The sequence below is a fragment of the Mus pahari genome, chromosome 4, assembly GCF_900095145.1.
Source record: "Mus pahari chromosome 4, PAHARI_EIJ_v1.1, whole genome shotgun sequence".
NCBI classification, from domain to species: domain Eukaryota; kingdom Metazoa; phylum Chordata; class Mammalia; order Rodentia; family Muridae; genus Mus; species Mus pahari.
In genome coordinates this window covers 79,310,271-79,331,282 of record NC_034593.1, presented here as the reverse complement: position 1 = coordinate 79,331,282, position 21,012 = coordinate 79,310,271, and the positions used below count along the sequence as shown (strand labels likewise).

The 21,012-nt window shown below is 41.4% G+C and overlaps 1 protein-coding gene across 9 annotated transcripts in view; it reads right to left on the bottom strand.

The window, feature by feature from the left end:
* Positions 1-21,012, bottom strand: part of Gon4l (gon-4 like) — an 86,221-nt gene that overhangs the window by 20,786 nt on the left and 44,423 nt on the right. For 7 of the 9 annotated variants that reach the window (XM_029538054.1, XM_029538051.1, XM_029538058.1 and 4 more), the window contains exons 14-18: positions 14,715-14,738; positions 10,305-10,408; positions 3,221-3,419; positions 2,666-2,752; positions 477-645 (exon numbers count right to left, since the gene is read on the bottom strand). In XM_029538054.1, the coding sequence (XP_029393914.1) occupies positions 477-645; positions 2,666-2,752; positions 3,221-3,419; positions 10,305-10,408; positions 14,715-14,738 (583 nt within the window). The remainder of the gene's footprint in view (positions 1-476; positions 646-2,665; positions 2,753-3,220; positions 3,420-10,304; positions 10,409-14,714; positions 14,739-21,012) is intronic. The other 2 variants (XM_029538059.1, XM_021195522.2) reach the window with 1 other exon arrangement.

Below are 21,012 nucleotides of genomic sequence, written 5' to 3'. Positions count from 1 at the left end.
ACAAACCAGCCCCTGGGCCTGCTGCTGCCCTGAACTCACTTCCTGGGACCCACATGGTAGAGGGAGAAAAACAACACCCAAAGCTGTCTGGTGTACTATGATGTGTGCTCCCTTCCTCTCCTCCCTCTTCGTGTGTGTGTGTGTGTGTGTGTGTGTGTGTGTGTGCGCGCGCGCATGTATGTTAAGACATATAAATATAATTTTAAAATATATAGAAAATAGCAGTGACATTCCCAATTTGAATGTAATGCTGCTGTGGGAGTTAATCCCCAAGTTAGAAATGAACTATAAACATTTGTCACTCCGTATAGGTAAGTACTTTACCACTGAGCTACAAGCTCGGTCTCCTTGAAAGTATAAAAGACAAAGAGACTAAGTTACAAATCTCCTGTACCCTAAGGATTATAGCAAAACCATTAGAGCCTGGCACCTTTCACTGCCGATCACAACATGGCCTTGGGGCATGCATGTCCTACCAGTCTTCTTGGTGGTTTTAGGAGGGCTGCAGTCAGTGCTGACGCGGGTGAAGTCTTCAATGAGCTGCATAGCTCCCATCCAGTTGCAAGGCTGGAATAAGGTCTGGAACCTGGGGTTGAACTGCTGGTGAAGGGCAATGGAATTCTCAGCGAAGGTGCCCAGCTCTTTCTGGGAAGAAAGGACACACAGGAGCTCTGAGGTGACTCCAGACAACTAACACCACAGTCTCTTAAGGGGGAAGGGCCCTTCCTGCAACAGGATCAGAGGCAGGCAAAAATCTTTAACTGATATCATTCCATTATAACATGTCTCTGGCCTCAGTCACTCAGGAACTGCATCTACATTCATTTGTCTCTCTCTCTCTCTCTTTTTTTTTTTTTTTTTAAATTATTTACTGACTTTTATTCTGCACGCATTGGTGTTTTGCCTGCATGTATGTCTGTGAAGGCGTCAGACTCCCTGGAACTTGGAGTTATGGACTGTTGTGAGCTGCTGCCAAATGTATCCTGGGAATTGAACCCAGGGCCTTTGGACGAGCAGCCCCATGCCCTATTTTTTAAGTCTCATACTGTTAACACTCCTCAGTCTTCCAGTGCATGGTATGCTCTCCAGGTAGAAGGAAGATTCAGCAGTGGAGCCATTACAAAGTATGCTAAAAGCCCTAGATTTAACCTCAGCAGTGTGGGGAGAAAGAATGGCAGGATATTAGATTCCCACACACATACCCCAGTTTTTTCACAGTCTTGCTCTCTAGGCCAGAACAGACTAATTCAGACTCCTTTCTCATTGACCAAACACTCAGTACAGAAAACAAACAGCACCGCTCCACCCAATTCTAGATTTGGCTTTTCTTCTTCTTTTTTTTTTTTGGGGGGGGGGAGGGGATGTTTGTTTTTATTTTACTTTTCAAGACAGGATTCCTCTGTATAACAGTCCTGGCTGTCCTGGAACTCACTCTGTAGAACATGTTGGCCTCAAACTCAAAGATCCACCCACCTCTGCCTCCTGAGTGCTGGGATTAAAGGCATGCATCACCACCTGACCCACCTACTGTTTTCTGTTTATAAATTTCATAAGGTCTAGAGAGCTGGCTCAGCGGTTAAAAAGCACTTGCTGCTCTTATAGAGGACCCAAGTTCAGTCCCCAGCACCCATTTGGTGGCTCACAGAACATCCATGACTCCAGTTCCATTTGTCACCCTCTTTCGCCTCCACAAGCATCAAGTACACGTGTTGTGCACTAGTAGGCAAAATAGTGAGACATAAATCTAATTTTCAAAAGTTATTTGATAATGTCAAAAAATATTTTTTTCTCACGATCTTCTGAACACAATAAGAAGTGAAAAGCCTCTATTACCACAGAGGAAGTTTGGCATATTGGCAAGCACACCATGAAACCACAATGGCTTTGTTCAGAGTTCTCTCATAAAGCCCCCCCCAATGCAAACTTCTTTCTTACCTCCTTTTACAGATCTATTATTAAATCTACAAGAATGAGAAAGGACTGGGAGAAAAAAGAGGAAGAAAGGAGAGTGGGAAGGAGGGAAGACCCATTAAAATTAATAAATCTTTCGGGGGGTTGGAGAGATGGCTCAGTGGTTAAGAGCAAGCACTGCTCTTCTGGAGGTCCAGAGTTCAATTCCCAGCAACCACATGGTGACTCACAACCATCTGTAATGGGATCCAATGCTCCTCTTCTGGTGTGTCTGAAGACAGCTACAGTGTACTTGTATAAATAAAGTAAATAAATAAAAACAGAAGTATTAAAGGCTAAGAGGGTCACGGAGCTCAGTAAGTGAATGCTTGCCTAACACACAGGAAGAAGCCATGGGTTATACCCACAGTGCCCATAAGTTGGGCATGGTAGTGTGCCTCTGTAACTCTAGTACTTATCAAGTTGAGGCAGGACAATGAGAAGTCAACTCATGAGTCTGAGGCCAGCTACATGAAATCCTGTCTCCAAAAAAAAAAATTCTCAAGATGAGGAGGATGCAATTTAAATGGTGTTCAAATTTCCTCAGACTCAGTGTTCTGTCAAGCAAACAGAGGAAGTCACAGGACAGGCAGGTACAGTGAATAAACACATCCAGGAGAGAAGAAGAAATGTAGAGTATAACCAGTGCATAACAGTAACAGTTAAACTGATTGCATACTTAAGTCTTCCGAGTTATGGATATATGGAACCTTACAAGAAATACTCTGGTGGTACTGGCCTCGGAGCTGAGGTTGGGGTTGGAGGTGGTGAGAAGGTAGATTTGTGTCAAGAGCTGAACATGCTGGGAAGGAAAAAAAAAAAGACACATTATAATGTTTCCAACTGTAGCACATGTATCTTGCTTCTCAGTAAGACAAGAGCAAAGCAGGATCTTGGCATGTGTTTGAGTCATGTTCCTTTGGCCAAAACCACACTCAGACAAACTGACCTTCAAACTAGATGAGACTAAGACTGAAACAAGAAAAAGTAATATTTGATATTAGTTTTTTATTAGATATCAGATATTTGAGTTTGGATGCAATACTAAGAATTCTGAACTCGCCAATCCTGCACATTATTGCGGTCTTTATTTGATTTCCTACCTGACCAACAGGCCACGAACATGAAGTTCTCTCAAGGTCGTAGCAAACAGATAGTCCTACGGCCCACGGTTCCAACAGGAAGTAGGACAGCCACCTCTGACTTTACCACACTGCTCACTTCTGGCTTCAGTGCTAAGCCAAGAGACAGACAACGAGAGAAGCCTTGCCTGCTGCATCTGCTGCTGAAGCCTGCTCCTCTGTGCCGGGTCGAGGACCAGGGTCTGATGAGCGGTCTCCTTCTGCGGCTTCAGCTTCTCCACCTCAGGCTGCTGTCTGACTGAGGGTTTCTTCATCTTCAGCTGCTCCAGCAGCTCCTTCACTGTCCGGTGCCGCTCATTTAGTAAGTTGGCCAACGGCTCCTCAAACCTATTCCCAACAAGGATAGAACATGCATTTTCTTCTAGGTCCACAAAACAGCAAATTCCTTGTAACAACGAAACACAAATTCCTTAACTGTTGGCACTGAATTCAAATAAAAGAAGTCTGGTATTGGAGAATAGTTTGCACTCATATCTAGAATGCTTGAAGCCCTGCGTCTCCAACAATTCCAAAGAATATTCTGAATTATTTTCCACCTTAATACAATTACTTCTCTGTATAAAACACACAGAGAAAAGAAATGAAATTAAAATCTAGGAGCAGAGAAACACCAGTGTAATACAATGCCACAGGCTAGTGGGACTTATTCATTCTTGCATTATACTAACACACACTACTTTATGACTTCTTCCTAATTGGAGGGATTCTAGCTAGCTCCAGTGTGGCAAGCATGGCTCTGGCAGGCCTTGCCCCTCTCTCCCATTCCTTCTAGCTTGCTAAAAACCATTACAGCTATCCAACAAGGTTGATTTCTCTATTTGGCTACTTCCTCCTCTTGAGGCTGACTAAGTATTGAAGTCCAGCAATCAAAAAGCCCCCTTTGGGTCACCTAATTAAGATGCCCACTTAAAATTAAATCACCTCATCCTAACACAGGCTATTTTCCCTTGTACCTTTATAAACCAGAACTTGCCTGTGGGCCCTGTCTGTCTCCTCTCTATTCAGAGGCAGTCCTTTGTCCTCTGGGATGCAGAGTCCTCCCACCTTTCCCTGGTACCCTCCCCCTTCTCAGCTATCCTCCTCTGTCCTTTAGCCCCGCTCTCTGTCTCTCTGGGGCAAATACATTTCCTTCGTGCTGAGAACTTTGTCTTGGGGGCCCTTGGCTGACAATTTTCCTAACACCGACAGAACAAAGTATATTCCAAAAGTATAGCACTTGGTGTCTCAGTGACCTGCTAAGCCAACCCTTTCCATTCCAGCTGCCCTTCATTCATTTCTTAAAAAAAAAAAATCAAAGCCCTAAGTGAGGATGCACTAGAATGGAGAACGCTTGCTTTCTTAAGTATTAATTCTGGGTTTTATTGTCAGCATCAAAAACAAACAAAACAAAAACAACAAATAAGTCTAGCAAAACCTTTCAACAATGTACCAAGAAAGAAATACACTAAAATCTGAGGCAGCTCAGATGAAGAGAGATAAGTTGTTAGTTCAAACATTACTGTACAACCTCCATGAACATAACTTCTGTCAGCCATTCAATTTCCTTTTTGTTTGTTTGTTTGTTTGTTTGTTTGTTTGTTTTTCGAGACAGGGTTTCTCTGTATAGCCCTGGCTGTCCTGGAACTCACTCTGTAGACCAGGCTGGCCTCGAACTCAGAAATCCGCCTGCCTCTGCCTCCCGAGTGCTGGGATTAAAGGCATGCGCCACCACACCCGGCCTTCAATTTCCTTTCTCATGCTTCCTGAGTATACCGAACCACCCTGGCCATAACTGCACCCCTACATCTTGTTCTGGGTGAAAATAAAACAAAAGGTAAAGGTGACAATATTCAGAAAAATAGATGCTCATATGGCCACAACCAACAAGTTATCAAATTCCCAGGAGCCTTCAATATTATAGCAACAGTTAAATGATAAATTTCGTAATAGGTTGAAGGTATTTTCTTTTTTCTTTATACTTCTTTTTATTTCCTGTGTATGAGTTTTGTGCCAACATGTATGCATCTGTGTATCACACCGTTGGAAAGCAGTTTTCTCCAAGATCAAGGCATCCCATCATTCAGTGAAGCTCTTCATGCAAGTTAGTAAATAATTCAAAAATAGCTTCAGGAAGTCCCTAAAACTGAACAAGTTCACTAGACGCCTCCTTCCTAAGAGGAAACAATCGGGCTAGAGAGCTGGCTCAGAGGTAAGGATCACTGAATGTTTTCCCAGAGGTCCTGACTTCAATTCCTAGCAACCACATGGTGGCTCACAACCATCTGTAACGGGATCCAATGCCCTCTTCTGGTGTTTCTGAAGAGAGCAATGGTGGTGTACTCATGTATAAAATAAATAAATAAATATTAAAAAAAAAAAAGTAAACAATTATAAGGGCTAAGAGTGAGTCTAAGATAAGTCAAGCTGCAAACAGAAAGGATCAGCCAAGCATCCTAAGAAGCAGAAACCAGCAGAGCAGCCTGGAAGAAGGTTAGATCAACAGAGTCACATAGGAAGAACACTCCAAACTGTTTAGCTGCCTGTAGTGTGCTCTAGGTTTCCAGATTTGGTGAGCTGTCATCCACGCTGGGGTGAGTTTTGGGTGATGCAGCTGTCTTTGAGTCATCTCTACTTCTGTAATTAACCCCAATAAAACTCACTGGCTCAGACTGGAGAGATGGCTTAGCAGTTAAAAGCACTGACTGCTCTTCCAAAGGTCCTGAGTTCAATTTCCAGCAACTACATGGTGGGTCAAACCATTTGCAATGAGGTCTGACGCTCTCTTCTGTTGTGTCTGAAGAGAGCAATGGTGCACTCACATTCATTAAATAAATAAATAAATAAATAAATAAATCGTTTTGCTGGGCATTGGTGGCTCACACCTTTAATTCCAGCACTCGGGAGGCAGGGGCAGGCAGGCGGATTTCTGAGTTGGAGGCCAGCCTGGTCTATAGAGTCAGTTCCAGGACAGCCAGGGCTATACAGAGAAACCCTGTCTCGAAAAACCAAAACCAACCAACCAACCACACAAATAAAACCACCTCACTGGTTCATCAAGTTGAACTTTGTTCATGGTATCTGTACTTTGGTCTGGCTTGGGTTCTATATGTGGAATGAATAGACATACATGTGTGTAATGAGTCTTGCATAACAAAACACAAGGACATTGTGCCTGAGGGGGTCAAAGGAGGATATCATATGGATCTGGAGTTACAGAGAGTTGGGATCTACCAAATGGGTCCTGGGAATTGAACCTGGGTTTCTCAGACTGCTTCTTGAAACTATGAGACATGGGGGCAGATGAAAGGATCAAACGAGTACTGTCCAAACAGAGGAACTTATCACTGCTCCTGGAAATAAAGGCATAACCAAAGGCAACTGGAGGACTATCAGACACTAACAGACCAACACAGACAAGCCATCAGGAACAACTGGTTACCACCAGCTAAGGTCCCTAGTAATATTAGGGAATGGAAGACAGTAGACGCTAGGCATTACTGAGAGAACGAGGAATGAGTGGTTGCTTCTGAGGTCAAATTTACTGAGCAAAGTAAGACAGTGTTCCTGTGTTTCCAGGAAAGCTAAGAGGTTGACTCTGGGGGACAGTGACTGACACAGGGCTTTTGTAGCTTTGCTGAGCCCTATGGTGGAACATGACACTTCTGAGCTGGGGGAGGCTATGGCAGATCTGAATGATGAACAGTGCCATTAGACGAGAATGACACAAAAGGCAGGCAGATAAAGGGATCTTCCTAGGACACCCAAATGCAAATGTGGAATGGTCTGTATTGAGGAGAAACTCCTTTGGAGTTTATAAAAGCAGGAAGAGAAATGGAAAGGGGACCCGTGCTGTCAGCCCAGGGCCCTGCAGCAGCCATGTACAGTTGGTGGAGAGATGTGGTCACACTGGTGCTCCCAGATCCTTGCACTAATGAGTTCCCTTCCAAAGGAATTTAGTAACTCTGAGCCAAGCTGTTGAACTATTCTAAGGTATGTACAGATCACTTGTTTCTGCTGGCACCTGCCACCCACCAGTGACTCTAGAATCTGTCTATTCAGGCACTTCTTCCCTCCCCCTATCTAACCATCCATCTCCCCTTGGCAACTCCTAAGTGTCTTCTCCCTTTTAAGACACAAGCCCTTTTAGGGTACCTACCACATGGGCATCTCCCTCCTATGCTCTTTGGGGTGCCCCCACGTGGGCAATTCTACACTTGCACCTCTCCAGCTATTTTCTCCTCTACTTACTCTACACAATTGCGCCCCTTTCCACTGGGTAAGTGTCACTATGGAGATGCCTGCTCTATCGACTTTAATTATAAAAGGTACATGACTGTGACAAAAAACTTATTCTAGCCTAACGGGCCCCTATCACATGGGAAAAGGACACCCCTTCTCTGTGACTTCAGACATTTCTCTCTGACCAGTCTCTTAGTGTGCCTGGGGAGAACCCGACTGAAATCTTCTTAACCACACTTGCCCTCTGCTCGCTCCCCACTGCATCCTTGGAACTTCCTCCTGTTACCCTGAGACCTGCTTGCTAAGTTCCAGTTTCTCTACAAGCTCCAGGGTCTGCAATGCTTTTCTTGCCCCTTGCCCTTGGAGCTATCCGTTGCATCTCTCCTTGTGCGCTCCTGGGCCTGACACTTGCTTGCCTAACTCCCCCTAGCTGCAAAGTCCCAAAGCTTCTACTACTGGGACCCCTCTAGACTGGAACTCTAGTTGTTCCTCCCTCCTTGTCCCTGTGGCTCACTGGTCTCTTAGCTGCCTAACCCTCCCTGGGGTGAAGTTCACACTAAACAGCCCCGTGATAATAACGGTACGCTATGATTAATAATTTTATTTTGATACTAAAAAAGTTTCAATTCAAAAAATGGGGTTTAAACTTTGAGTGGTGGAACATAACATTATTTTATTTTATTTTTTTTAAAGATTTATTTATTTATTATATGTAAGTACACTGTAGCTGTCTTCAGAAACACCAGAAGAGGGAGTCAAATCTCGCTGCGGATGATTGTGAGCCATCATGTGGTTGCTGGGATTTGAACTCAGGAGCTTTGGAAGAGCAGTCGGGTGCTCTTACCTGTTGAGCCATCTCACCAGCCCGGTACATAACTTTAATCTCAGCACTTAGGAGGCAAGCAGATCTCTGTGAGTTCAAGGCCAGCTTGGTCTACAAAGTGAGTTCCAGGACAGCCAGAGATAACACACAGAGAAACCCTGTCTTGAAAAAACAAAAAATAAACAAATAAAAATTACCTGGTACAATAATAAAATATTTTTTAAAAGAAAAAAGGTTTTTTTTTTTTTTTTTAATTTTTGGTTTTTTGGAGACAGGATTCTCTGTGTAGCCCAGGTAGTCCTGGAACTTTCTCTATAGACCAGGCTGGCCTCAACCTCAGGAATTTACCTGTTTCTGTCTCCCAAGTGCTGTGATTAAAGGCCTGAGTCACCACTACTCATCTACTTTCAATATATTTAATAAATCATGGTCCTCAAAACTTTTCGGGGATCTGCTAAATATGGTTTTTAAAATGTTTAATGCAAAAAACTTTACTATGACTGACAGAGACCTCTAGATCCTAGCAGTGACCTCAAGGTCTACAAAGAAAATGATGGGTCACGGAAGAACTCCACCCAGAACATGCTTTAACTGTGGCAAGGACAGCCTCTATGAATACTGCCTTTCACCTTGCCACTGCACAAACCTGTACAAACTGTGGACAAGTGCGATACTGGGGAGCTGACTGCCCCACTTTGCCTACACAACACAGACTGGTCCTCCAAGTTCCTCCTCCACAGGAAAGTCTGTTGGATCTTTTGGGCCTGATGGCCAAAGACTGTCTGTCCATAGATCTTGACTGTCAGGTTACCAGGAAGTATCTATCTTTTTTTTTTTTTTTTTTTTTTTTTNTTTTTTTTTTTTTTTTTTTTTGGTTTTTTTCGAGACAGGTATTTTTTTTTGTTTTGTTTTGTTTTGTTGTTGTTGTTTTTTGAGTGGAACTCACTTTGTAGACCAGGCTGGCCTCGAACTCAGAAATCCGCCTGCCTCTGCATCCCCAGTGCTGGGATTAAAGGCTTGCGTCATCACGCCCGGCTCGTATCTATCATTTTTAATACACTCAGGTGTATACTTACTGAATCAATGTTGGGTCCTGAGCTCCTCCTATGACTCAAACACATGCGTCCTCTGACTTTTCTGCAATGTGGATCTCAACAGAAATTACACACAGTGGTAATGCTAACACATGTAAAATTTTATCTCTTTTGATAAACTAAAAAAAAATTCTTGTAAGTTGCATGGAACTGATTTGAATTGTCCTCTTCCAGGTAAAATAGACTCCATATAAGTACTGTCACCCAACAGCCTAAGTCCCCATCTAGTGCCTACTCTTGAGGGGAGGGGCTTTCTTTCTGCCCTGGTCTTGGGACTCCCCTCAGCCAACTACCAGGAAATTTCAAATGTACACCCTGGATAAAAATTTCCCCTAAATTCCTTAACTTTACCTTCTCTCTCTAGTGATCTGTTCCAGCAGATTTAAAATCAACTGTCAGTGTTCCACAACTCAACCAGCTTCAGCGGTCAGCTCCACAGCATCTTACCCCAGGTGCTCCAGCCTCGCAGGCTGCTCCAACCAGGTCTGTGCTTCTCTATCTCCTTTCCTATCTCTGTCCCACAGTGCTGGGACAGGAAGTAAAGAGCCTGCTTTTCCTGACTTTGGCCAGCACTCAAGTTTTCTTGGGTCCCCAACTATGACACCAGATGTCAGCAGGAAGTGGTCATGGAAGATAATGTCACCCCTTATCACTTAATAGTAACTTTATACAAAAAGGCTTGCTTCTGGCTCTTAGGACATCATAGCAGGATGTTTGCTCAACAAACGCCTAAATGGCAAACTCGATGTTATTGACGAAAGAACAATGCAGACATTCCGTGAGGGCAGTATCTGTGGCTGGCCGTGCGAAGCTCTCCACACCGCTCCGGCACCACTCGCCTGGAGGGGCTACTCGGAGGCCCAGCTATGCTTTTTCTCCTTTCCCAAACAGAGACAGCTTGTCTATAGCTGCTCTGCCCCAAAACAAGGAGACTGCTTCTGTTTGACAACAAACTTACCTCCAGGGCTCCCCATCGTAAACAAGAGGCTGATTAAAGATTAAGTATAATTTAAAAAACAAAAATCAAACCTTTTAAAAATACATTAATCCTTTCATTCTAAGTCTCAGTCAGCATACCGTAGGGCTTGAGGGGTGTTGAAGCTAGGCCGAGACTCTGTTACACGCTCCTCTTCCTCTGGGCCGTCATCTTCCATATTAGAGAATCCCATTTCATCTTGGAACTGTGGGGGGGAGGGGAAGGAGAGTATTCTCAAGGGAATGGTCCCTATTTATAAGTATCTCTAGCAATGAGAAACGTAAGTAAGACATACCGAATTCAGGGACTTTAATAACAGAGGGTTACTTTCAGTGACCCAAAACAGAGCCTACAGGCTGGAGTTGGCTCAGGGGTTAAGAACACTTGCTGCTCTGGCAGAAGACCCAGGTTCAAGTCCCATCCCCCACATGGTTGCTCACAACCATCTGTAACTCCAGTCCAGAGAAAACAATGGGCTCTTCTGGCTTTCTGAGGCACCAAGCATGTGGTATACAGACATGCAGAAGAACCACACACTATTTCTCAGTCTTCATCAAGGGAACTCTTCTCTACAAGTGACAGAGACCATTACAGAAAACTACAACCAATCAAAATGCAGATCTGTGAGCCCAGTCACAAAGAACATGTCTACAGCATACTCCTGCCCAGTTGCAAAGGACACATTACAGCACAATCCTGCCCAACCACAAGGGAAATAACACACTCCCGCATGTAAAGGTCAGGGAACATTGGAGGAAGGGAAGGAGAAAGACTAAGAACTAGAAGAACAGCTAGAATCACTCAGCATGGGTGCTGGGAACTGCAGTGATCTGAAGAGCTCTGAGTGAAATGAGTCAGCAAAGTCTTTAGTATGCTCCGGTCAATCAAGAGAAGCTGAGAAATTGTTCTGAGAGTGTTTGAACCTTGAAGAAATGTTCTCAGTAGAGAGTCTGCATTCAGGGCTACTTGAGACTTTGCAGCTGCACTGTCCTTGATCTTGCACAGTCTTGGCAAACCTAGAGTTCTTACTTTTGACTATGGCTGGCCATGGTCAGAAGGGACTGAGATTTGGGTACGTCATCTGCTGGTGTCCAAAGTTGTGGACCAGGAGGGAGAGGAGTCTGACCAAGATTGGACATGAAAGAAGTTGTGCTTACAAGGAGGTAAGCGTATCTCTAGGATTTTGGGAGAGGTCATGGGAAATTCAACAGCTGATCTGTATAATTTCTCAGGAGTAGAATTATTGCCTAAGTCTACAAAAAAAACTCAAGTGTTTCCAGTAACAATGCAGCAAATGCCAGCAGATATTCAAAATCCTCAGGGGTATATAAAGATTAACTGGAAACCGACATATATATACCATATTTGAGGCGATTAAAGGAATCAGTGGTACCATAAGAAATGCATTCCACCTATGTGAGATAGGTAAAAACAAACAAACAAACAAAAACGACTGGGCTATACAAAATACAATTATACCACAAGACTGGAAGGGCTAATGACAGCTATATTAGAAGCGGGTCCTCGATTACAATGGCTTACATGATGGAGAGAGGAATAATCAGGCTAAAAAAAATAAATATAAGAAATGATCATTTGTTAGGTGAGGATCAATTTGCTGGCTAGCATAAGCAGATGCAACTTGACGATGCTACTACAGCACAATGTCATTTAGTGGCTTTAAGGGCTTGGAGCAGAGTTGAAGAAGCAAGAAAAAGGACCCCATCTTTTACTAAAATTACCCAAGGTCCTGGTGAGGTTTTCATTGACTTTTACAAAGATTAACTTCAGCTGTGCAAAGTCCAGCAGTGGTGACGCACACCTTTAATCCCAGCAATTGGGAAGAAGAGGCAAAGGCAAGCAGATTTCTGAGTTTGAGGCCAGCCTGGTCTACAGAGTGAGTTCCAAGACAGCCAGGGCAATACAGAGAAACCCTGTCTCGAAAAAAGAAAAAAACAAAGCAAAAGAAAACAAAAACAAAAACAAAAACAAAAAAATAAACAAACAAAAAAAACTTCAGCAGTGCAAAGAGCAATAGCAGATTCAAGTATAAGAAAGGTGCTACTTGAATCTCTGGCTTTTGAAAATGCAAATAAAGAATGCTGAAAAGCAGTCAGACCATTAAAACCTCTAGGTGTTTCCCTAGAGGAATGGGTTAGAAACTACCACTAATAATCAATCTGGGCTGGGCGTGGTGGCCCGTGCCTTTAAGCCCAGTACTCTGGAGGCAGAGGCAGGCAGATTTCTGAGTTCGAGGCCAGCCCAGTCTACACAGTTCCAGGACAGCAAGGGCTATACAGAGAAACCCTGTCTCGAAAAAAACAAAACAAAACAAAAAATCAATCTGCTGCATATGATGCAACATCAATTGGACAAACATTAGCTAAAGGTTTGAACTCACAGGAAACACGAGGCTTTAACTGTAGGAAGGCTGAATATTTGAAAAAAAAAAAAAAAGACATTTGCTTACTAAAGGAAATGCCACATTTCAAAATAAACAAAATATACCACCAAAAATTTGTAATAGATGTGAAAAAGGCTGATACTGGGCTAATGAATGTCAATCACTAAGAGATCTCCAAGGCGATTTTTTTACCATCAGGAAACCAGACAAGGGGACCATCTCTGGACCAAAGAACAAACAACACAAGCCAATAACATCCTGTCAGCAATGGAATAGTTTACCCACAAGGCAATCGGGAATGTAAACTCAGTTTTGGAGATTTCATGCATGCTACTTCAGGTAGTGCTGCTCCTGACTTGGCAGTGGGAGATGTCTTACACTGTCTCCACAGCTTCCTTGTTATAAACTAGCCACTGGTATGTATACACTTCTATTCCTGCAGCAAGAGTAGAGATAATTTGGGGAAGTAGTGGTTTCACATCTTAAGAGTTTATTGTAAATCCAGGATTAATAGATGAAGATTATCAAGAGGAGACTAAAATCAAGGCTTATGTTAGGAAAACTATACAATTAGAGCCAGGTGATTGATTGTTCAATTACTATTACTCCTATATCACAAAGGTAAAGCAGCTCCAATAAATAGGATGGGAGGATTTGGAAGTTGTGGTGATCTGAATAGGCCTGGCCCAGGGGCACTATTAGGAGGTGTGGCCTTGCAGGAGGAAGTGTGTCACTGTGGGCACCCCCCACTAATATTAATGATGAAAGGCCAAACATGGTAAATGATAGTTTTTTTTTTTTTTTAAACAGAATTCCTTTTTTTTTTTTCCCTTATTTTTTTTTAAAGATTTCTTTATTTATTATATGTAAGTACAGTACATTGTAGCTGTCTTCAGACACTCCAGAAGAGGGCGCCAGATCTTGTTATGGATGGTTATGAGCCACCATGTGGTTGCTGGGATTTGAACTCTGGACCTTCGGAAGAGCAGTCAGGTGCTCTTACCCACTGAGCCATCTCACCAGCCCGGTAAATGATATTTAAATTAGCAGTGTAGTGGACACTTGGACAGATGTATCTATAATTTCTGAAGAAGCTTAGAATCAAAGTTGGCCTTTGCAAGAGGCCTCCACGTAGCTTATAGGTACTGCCAACGACAGCTCAGTGAACCAGTGTTAACTGGATTAAATGTCCAGAAGGTCAAGCAGGAAGTTTAAAACTATATGTGGCTGACATAACCCTATGGGGAAGGGATTTTTTACAATGGGGAACTCAAATTAGTATTACTTCAATTTCAGAAACAGATCATAAGATTGTATTTAAAATGGGTTATATTCCTGAAAAAGGTATTGGAAAAAAATTATCAAGGAAGATCACATGATATTCAGGTTGTCAATAAGCAGGGGAGAGAAGGAATTAGCTTTCCAAATTTAGATTAGAGGTTACTGTTCATACTATGCTAAAAGTCCTACCTTTAAAATGGTTAGATGGATATGAATAGATCAATGGCCCTGAACAAAAGAAAAATTACCAACACTTGAGAAACTGATGCAGAAACAACTAGATGCTAAACATACTGAGGAGTCTACTAGTCCTTGGTATTTGTAATAAAAAAGGAATCAGGAAAATGGAAAATGTTAACAGATTTAAGAGTGGTAAATAATACAGAGAAACCCTGTCTCGAAAAACCAAAAAAATAAAAGAGAGAGAGGTAAATAAAGTAATGAAGCCTGTGGGTTCTTTGCACACTAGAATTAATTTACTTTCTATACTACCTAGAAATTGATCTATGATAGTTATTGATTTAAAAGATTGTTTGTTTGTTTCTTTTAAACTATTCCCTTGCAAAAACAAGACAGGGAAAACTTTGCTTTTATTGTGACCAGGTATAATAATGTTAAACCTGTAAAGAGTTATCAGTGGAATGTTCTTCCTCAGGGAATGTTAAACAGTCCAATGTATGTGAATATTTTGTGCAACAAGGGCTACAATATTCTGTAACCTGTTTTCTCAGTCCACTATTTCCCACTATATGGACGATACTTTATTGGCTGATTCTGATACAGATCCCTTAGAAAAAATGTTTAATGAAACACAAAAATATTTTACCTTACTGGGGACTACAGATTGCACCTGAAAAAAAAAATACAGAAAGGAAATTCTATAAATTATTTAAGATTTAAACTGAGTCAACAAAAAATTCAACCTTAAAAGGCTCAGATTTATAAGAGATAAATTAAGATCACTTAATAATTTTCAAAAAGTATTGGGAGATATTAGCGGGTTGTGCCTTACTATTATATTAACTACTCAAGAGTTAAGTAGCTTGTTTCAAACACTACAGTTTGATTCAAATTTAAACAGTTCATGAAAATTAACAGCTGAAGCACAAGCGGAATCGGCCCAAGTAGAACAGAGAATACAAGATGCCTAAGTGTGGCAGATTAGATCCTAAACACGACTATATTTTAGTTATTTTACTATCTAATCATTCTGGAATAATTTGGCAAAGAGAAGATAATGTCTTAGAATAAACTTTTTTTTTACCATATAAACAGACTAAAAAATTAAAAACCTATATAGAAGTTTCTGAAATAATTATTAAAGGCAGGATAAGACTTTGTCAGTCAACAGAATTTGATCCCACAGAGATTCTAGTCTCATACACAAAGGCCCAAATTACAAAATTATGATGAATGATGATAACCGGCAAGGAGCTTGGGAGAAATTAACAATAAATACATTTAAAAAAAAAGATTTCAATTTTTAAAAAGGACAGAATGAATTCTCCCATGAATATTAAAAAAAGGAAATCACTCATCTTCAAAGCCTTCACACCTTTACAATAAAGCGAATAAATTAGGAATGTCAGGTTAAGAATCAGGAAACATAAGTAAAGTAGCTCAAAGTCCCTATTCTTCATTTCAAAAATTAGGATTATACGCAATTTTTAAGGTACTCTTAGATTTTTCTGAAGCTCTAAATATAATTAAATTCTCAATATGCAGAAGTTGGTTTACATATAAAAACTGCTGAACTTGTTCCTGATAACTCAGAATTAACCTTATTAGTTATGCAATTGCAACAGGCAATTAGAGACCGAAAGTACCCATTGTATCTAACTCCTATTTGTTCTGATACTGGATTGCTAGGACCACTTACACAATTGAAATAAATCAATGACCAATAGGAAATATATTAGAAGCATCAAATTTTCAATGAAACAAATCACATTAATAGTAAAGGTCTGAAGAAGAGGTTTTCAATGACATGGTAGGTAGCAAACTAAGAAATCATTAAAACTTGTCCCAATGTATAATCAAATTTCTTTACCTGCAGTTAGTAATCATAAAGGCAAACAAAGAAATGAAATTTGGCAAATGGTTGTACTTCAGTTAACAGAATTTGGAAGGCTGAAAATACGCATCATACTACTTATACTTATTCAGGGTCTCAATGGGTAGCTGCCTTAAGGTTTGTATCGGCAGATTCTGCAATTACACATTTATTAGAAACAATGGCGGTTATGGTGGATCCTATCACAAATTAAAACTGATAACCTACCTGCTTATGTTTCTAATAAAATAAAACCAATTGTTTACATGGTACTACATAAAAGCATACTACAGGTATTCCTCATAACCTATAAGACAAGCAATTGCGGAAAGATCTAATCATATATTAAAAGAGATGCTTTTAAAACAAAAAGGGGAAACATTAAGAGCCCCTGTACTGGATAGCTTTGTGTCAACTTGACACAGCTGGAGTTATCAAAGAGAAAGGAGCTTCAGTTGGGGAAATGCCTCCATGAGATCCAGCTGTAAGGCATTTTCTCAATTAGTGATCAAGGGGGGAGGTTCCCTTGTGGGTGGTGCCATCTCTGGGCTGGTAGTCTTGGGTTCTATAAGAGAGTGGACTCAGCAAGCCAGGGGAAACAAGCCAGTAAAGAACATCCCTCCATGGCTTCTGCATCAGCTCCTGCTCCCTGACCCGCTTGAGTTCCAGTCCTGCATCCTTTGGTGATCAACAGCAGTATGGAAATGTAAGCCAAATAAACCCTTTCCTCCCCAACTTGCTTCTTGGTCATGACGAATAGAAACCCTGACTAAGACAGCCCCCAAAGATAGATTGAACAATGCCTTATTAACTTTAAGTTTTAAAAGCTAATAAAACAGGAACAACAGCAACTGAAAGGCAGTGGATAACAGAAAAAAATGCCTTATGGAAACAGGCAACCTCAGGCGGTAGGAGGAGGGGGGACCCTCCAGAATGTACCAGAGACCTGGGAAGTGAGAGACTCCCAGGACTCAAAGGGAGGGACCTTAGATGAAATGTCCTACTGTGGGGAGAGGGAACTTTTAGAGCCCACCTCTAGCAGAAAGACAGGGCATCAAGTGAGAGATAGGGTTAGCATCCCACAGTCTAAACTGACCCATAATTGTCCCTGTTTGAAGAACTGCAGGGATGGAATTGGAGAGAAGCCTGAGGAAAAGAAGGTCCAGCGACAGACCCAAAGTGAGACCCAGCTTAAGGGAGGCCCCAAGGCCTGACACTATTACAGAGGCTAAGGAGTGCTCACAAAAAGGGGCCTATCAGGACTACCCTCCTCTGAAAGACCCAACAAGCAGCCAAAAGAGATTTGTACCCAACCAATGGACAGAAGCTGCTGATCCCTGTGGCTTAATTAGGGAAAAGCTAAAAGATGCTGAGGAGGAGGGTGACCTCATAGGAGGGCCAGCAGTCTCAATTAACCTGGACCCCCAAGATCTCTGACACTGGATCACCAACCAGGCAGCATACACCAGCTGATATGAGGCCCCCAACACACATACACAGGTAGTAGAAGACTGCTGGGTCTTGGTTCAGTCAGAGAAGATGCACCTAACCTTCAAGAGACTGAAAGCCCCAGGGAGTTTAGAGGTCTGGTTGGGTGGAGGAGAGGTGAAGGGGAACATTCTTGTAGAGACGGGGGTGGGTAGGAGGTATGGGATGGGGAACAGTGAGAGGGTGGATCAGGAAAAGAATAAAATCTGGAGTGTTAAAAAAAAAGAATAAATAAAATGAAAAACAAAACAAGACTGTCTTAACATAAGGATGGGAAGCAGGGAAGGTATTGTGATGGGGTTGAGGATAGGCCTTTGTTTCTGTAAGAGGAAAGACCCTGTGGATTCCATCAAAGCTAATTAAAACCTGACATGAGCAAGAGAGGAAGGCTTGGCTGCTGATGTGGATAACATGGCTTTAAGAAGGAAAAAACAGGGACTGGAGAGATGGCTCAACGGTTAAGAGCACTGACTGCTCTTCTGAAGGTCCTGAGTTCAATTCCCAGCAACCACATGGTGGCTCACAACCATCCGTAAATAGATCCGGCGGCCTCTTCTGGAGAGTCTGAAGACAGCTACAGTGTACTTACATATAATAAATAAATAAATCTTAAAAAAAAAAAAAAAAAGAAGGAAAAAACAAAGATTTTGAAGCAGAAGGCTGATCCCCAGGGTGACAGCTGAAGAAACTGGCTGATGGAGGGCAAACGATAGCTGACTGTCTGGAAAGCCTCTGAACACTACAACCTGTTTCTTGCCGTGCTGTCTGTAGCAATCATACAGGTAACAGTCACAAATCATATTTAAGGGGGCTTATATTTCTACCCCACCAATTGACATATTAGTAAACTGGGGAGACACGAGTATTCCTGTGGTATACAATGAATCTTCGTGGCTACCTAGTCTTTATAACCATCATGGACCTGCTCAACCTGCAGAGGAGGGTAAAGAAATTATAAATTATACTGTGGAAATTAAAAGAATTCCTACTTGTATGGGTAATGGAATTCATTGTTTAAATATAACTTCTTAAATCTGGTTATCATAGTACTTCGTAGAATTCTGATAGAAAAGTTCCTATTCTTTGTGCATTGATTTGAGGGACAAAAGATTAATACCACTATTTAAATAAATCTGCTATCTTGCAAATTACAGATTACTAATAAAGAATCTGATTGGATACATTGACAGCAAGATATAGGTAGGAATCCTTAGGTGCTAGTTAATATCGCCCAAGGAAAAGTCATTGCTTGGAGCCCTTATGGGTCCCCTTAAGGACTATACTCTTACTCAGAATTGAAAAGGTAATTGTCCAATTCAAATAAAACTGTGGAGTTGCTTCTGCTTCTAGATACTCTATTGAGTGGCATGGAGAAGGAATGTCAGGCCCTCTATTACAATCTGGTAATTCTATTCAGGCTAATTTACAGTAATTGGCAAGTGCTTTTCAGCACTTGAAGCAAGGAACGGAAAATTAAACTTTAATAATGACAGATTTCATTTGTCCTTAAATTTAGATCAAAGTTACACCTTTATGGCTTGTATGGCGTTCCCTTATCTGTTACTGTAAGGACACATGCAATGGCACCCTAATAATCATAACATTATTTGTGCATGCTGGGCTCTTATACCTGTATCAATGCTAGTATTTCTTTAGATGTTATTACTCAAAGTGGATACCAGTGAGGACATCAGGACCATGTCAAGACTCACCTGTGATAATGCTACTACACACCCTCGCTGAAAGAATATTGGAAAGAACTCAACAGATGGTGGACTGATAACTGCTGAGGTCCTAGGAATCATCACATTAATTGATACTGCTACCACATCTAGAGTTGCTCTTCATAAAGAATTCAAACTGCTGAATTTGCTAAAGACTGGAATACACATTCTCATGAAGTTTGAACTCAACAAAGACAGAAAAATGGTTGATGCAATAGATAAATCGAGAGAAGCTGTAATACTCATTGGAGATCAATCAGAATTACTGCAAGAACAAATGAAAATGTGACTGGAATGTCGTAACTTCTTATTTTATTACATCTTTAAGATTCAAGGACAGCAAATATTTTTGGGAAAAAGTTTAAAAACATTCATTGGGTCATCCTAACTCCCTTATCAAATGATTTGCAGCAAGAAATTACAGAAACATTTTCAAAGAAGCTGCCTGAAATAACAGGGATGGATGTTATGGAACATCTTAGAGATGGTGTAGCTTCACTTAATCCCATGAATCATTTTGATATGTTTCTTGCTTTTGTGATTTTTATAATTCCTGTGATGACTTTATTGGCTTTGGAATGTATGCTGACTTATTTGGATAAAACTGTCAGACAACTAGATAGACAAAAGAGCCTATTTACTGTACAACTCCATGATCTTCAACAGAACTGCTACCCATAACCACTTAAAAGAGAAAAGGGGGGGCTGGTGAGATGGCTCAGTGGGTAAAAGCACCCAACTGCTCTTCCGAAGGTCCCGAGTTCAAATCCCAGCAACCACATGGTGGCTCATAACCATCTGTAACAAGATCTGACACTCTCTTCTGGAGTGTCTGAAAAAAGCTACAGTGTACTTACATATAATAAATAAATAAATCTTTAAAAAAAAAAAAAAAATCTTAAAAAAAAAAAAAAAAAAAAAAAAAGAGAAAAGGGGAAGATGTAGTGAGATGTACAGCAGTAAGCCTTTGTGCCTGGCTTTGAGAGAAATGTTTAGCAAAGTCTTTACTATGTTCGGGTCCATAAGAAGAAGCTGAGAAAATGTTCTGAGACTGTTGGAACCGTGAAGAAAGGTTTCTGTCTAGAGAATCTGCACATGGTGCTACATAAGAATTTGCAACTGCACTGCCCTTGGTCCTAAAGCAGTCCTGGCAAACTCGAGTTCTTACTTCTGATTCTGGCTAGCCATGGTCAAAGAGACTAAGATCAGGGTGGGTTGTCTGTTGTCACGGGCAAGGGAAAGGGCAAGGGTAAGATAACTTTGGTATTTGGAACCATTCCCAGCCCCAATTAACCCTGTATAATGTTTGACTAAAGTAACTGGAGGGAGCTACCTAGCTATCAGTCTTTTGAAGAAGACTAAACCATTGTGCTCCATTGAGAAGTGAAGGCTTAGCATCTTGGTGAGCTTCTCTCTCTCCTGAGGCACCTATGACCTGACATCTGAACTTAGGTCCTCTGGAAAAGCAGCAGGTGCTCTCAAATGCTGAGCGATATCTCCAGTTTCTGCACACAACCAAAAAATCTTCAAAGAGACAGATTTACCTGCCACTTCTCTTCAAAACCACCCAGTCGAATCTCTCTTTGGAGGGTAAACTTTCCTGGGCTAAACAAATTACTGCTTCAACTGAAAAATTACCTAAAATCAAGAGAAAAATTTATATATATATATATAAAAAAAAAAAAAAAGTCTGTGATCAGTATCCTAATGATAGTCTGCAAAGATAGGAAGAGCGTGTAGATGATCAAGAGTCTACTCCTCATATAGATGATCAAGAGTCTACCGCTCATGTAGATGATCAAGAGTCTACTCCTCATGTAGATGATCAAGAGCCTACTCCTCATGTAGATGATCAAGAG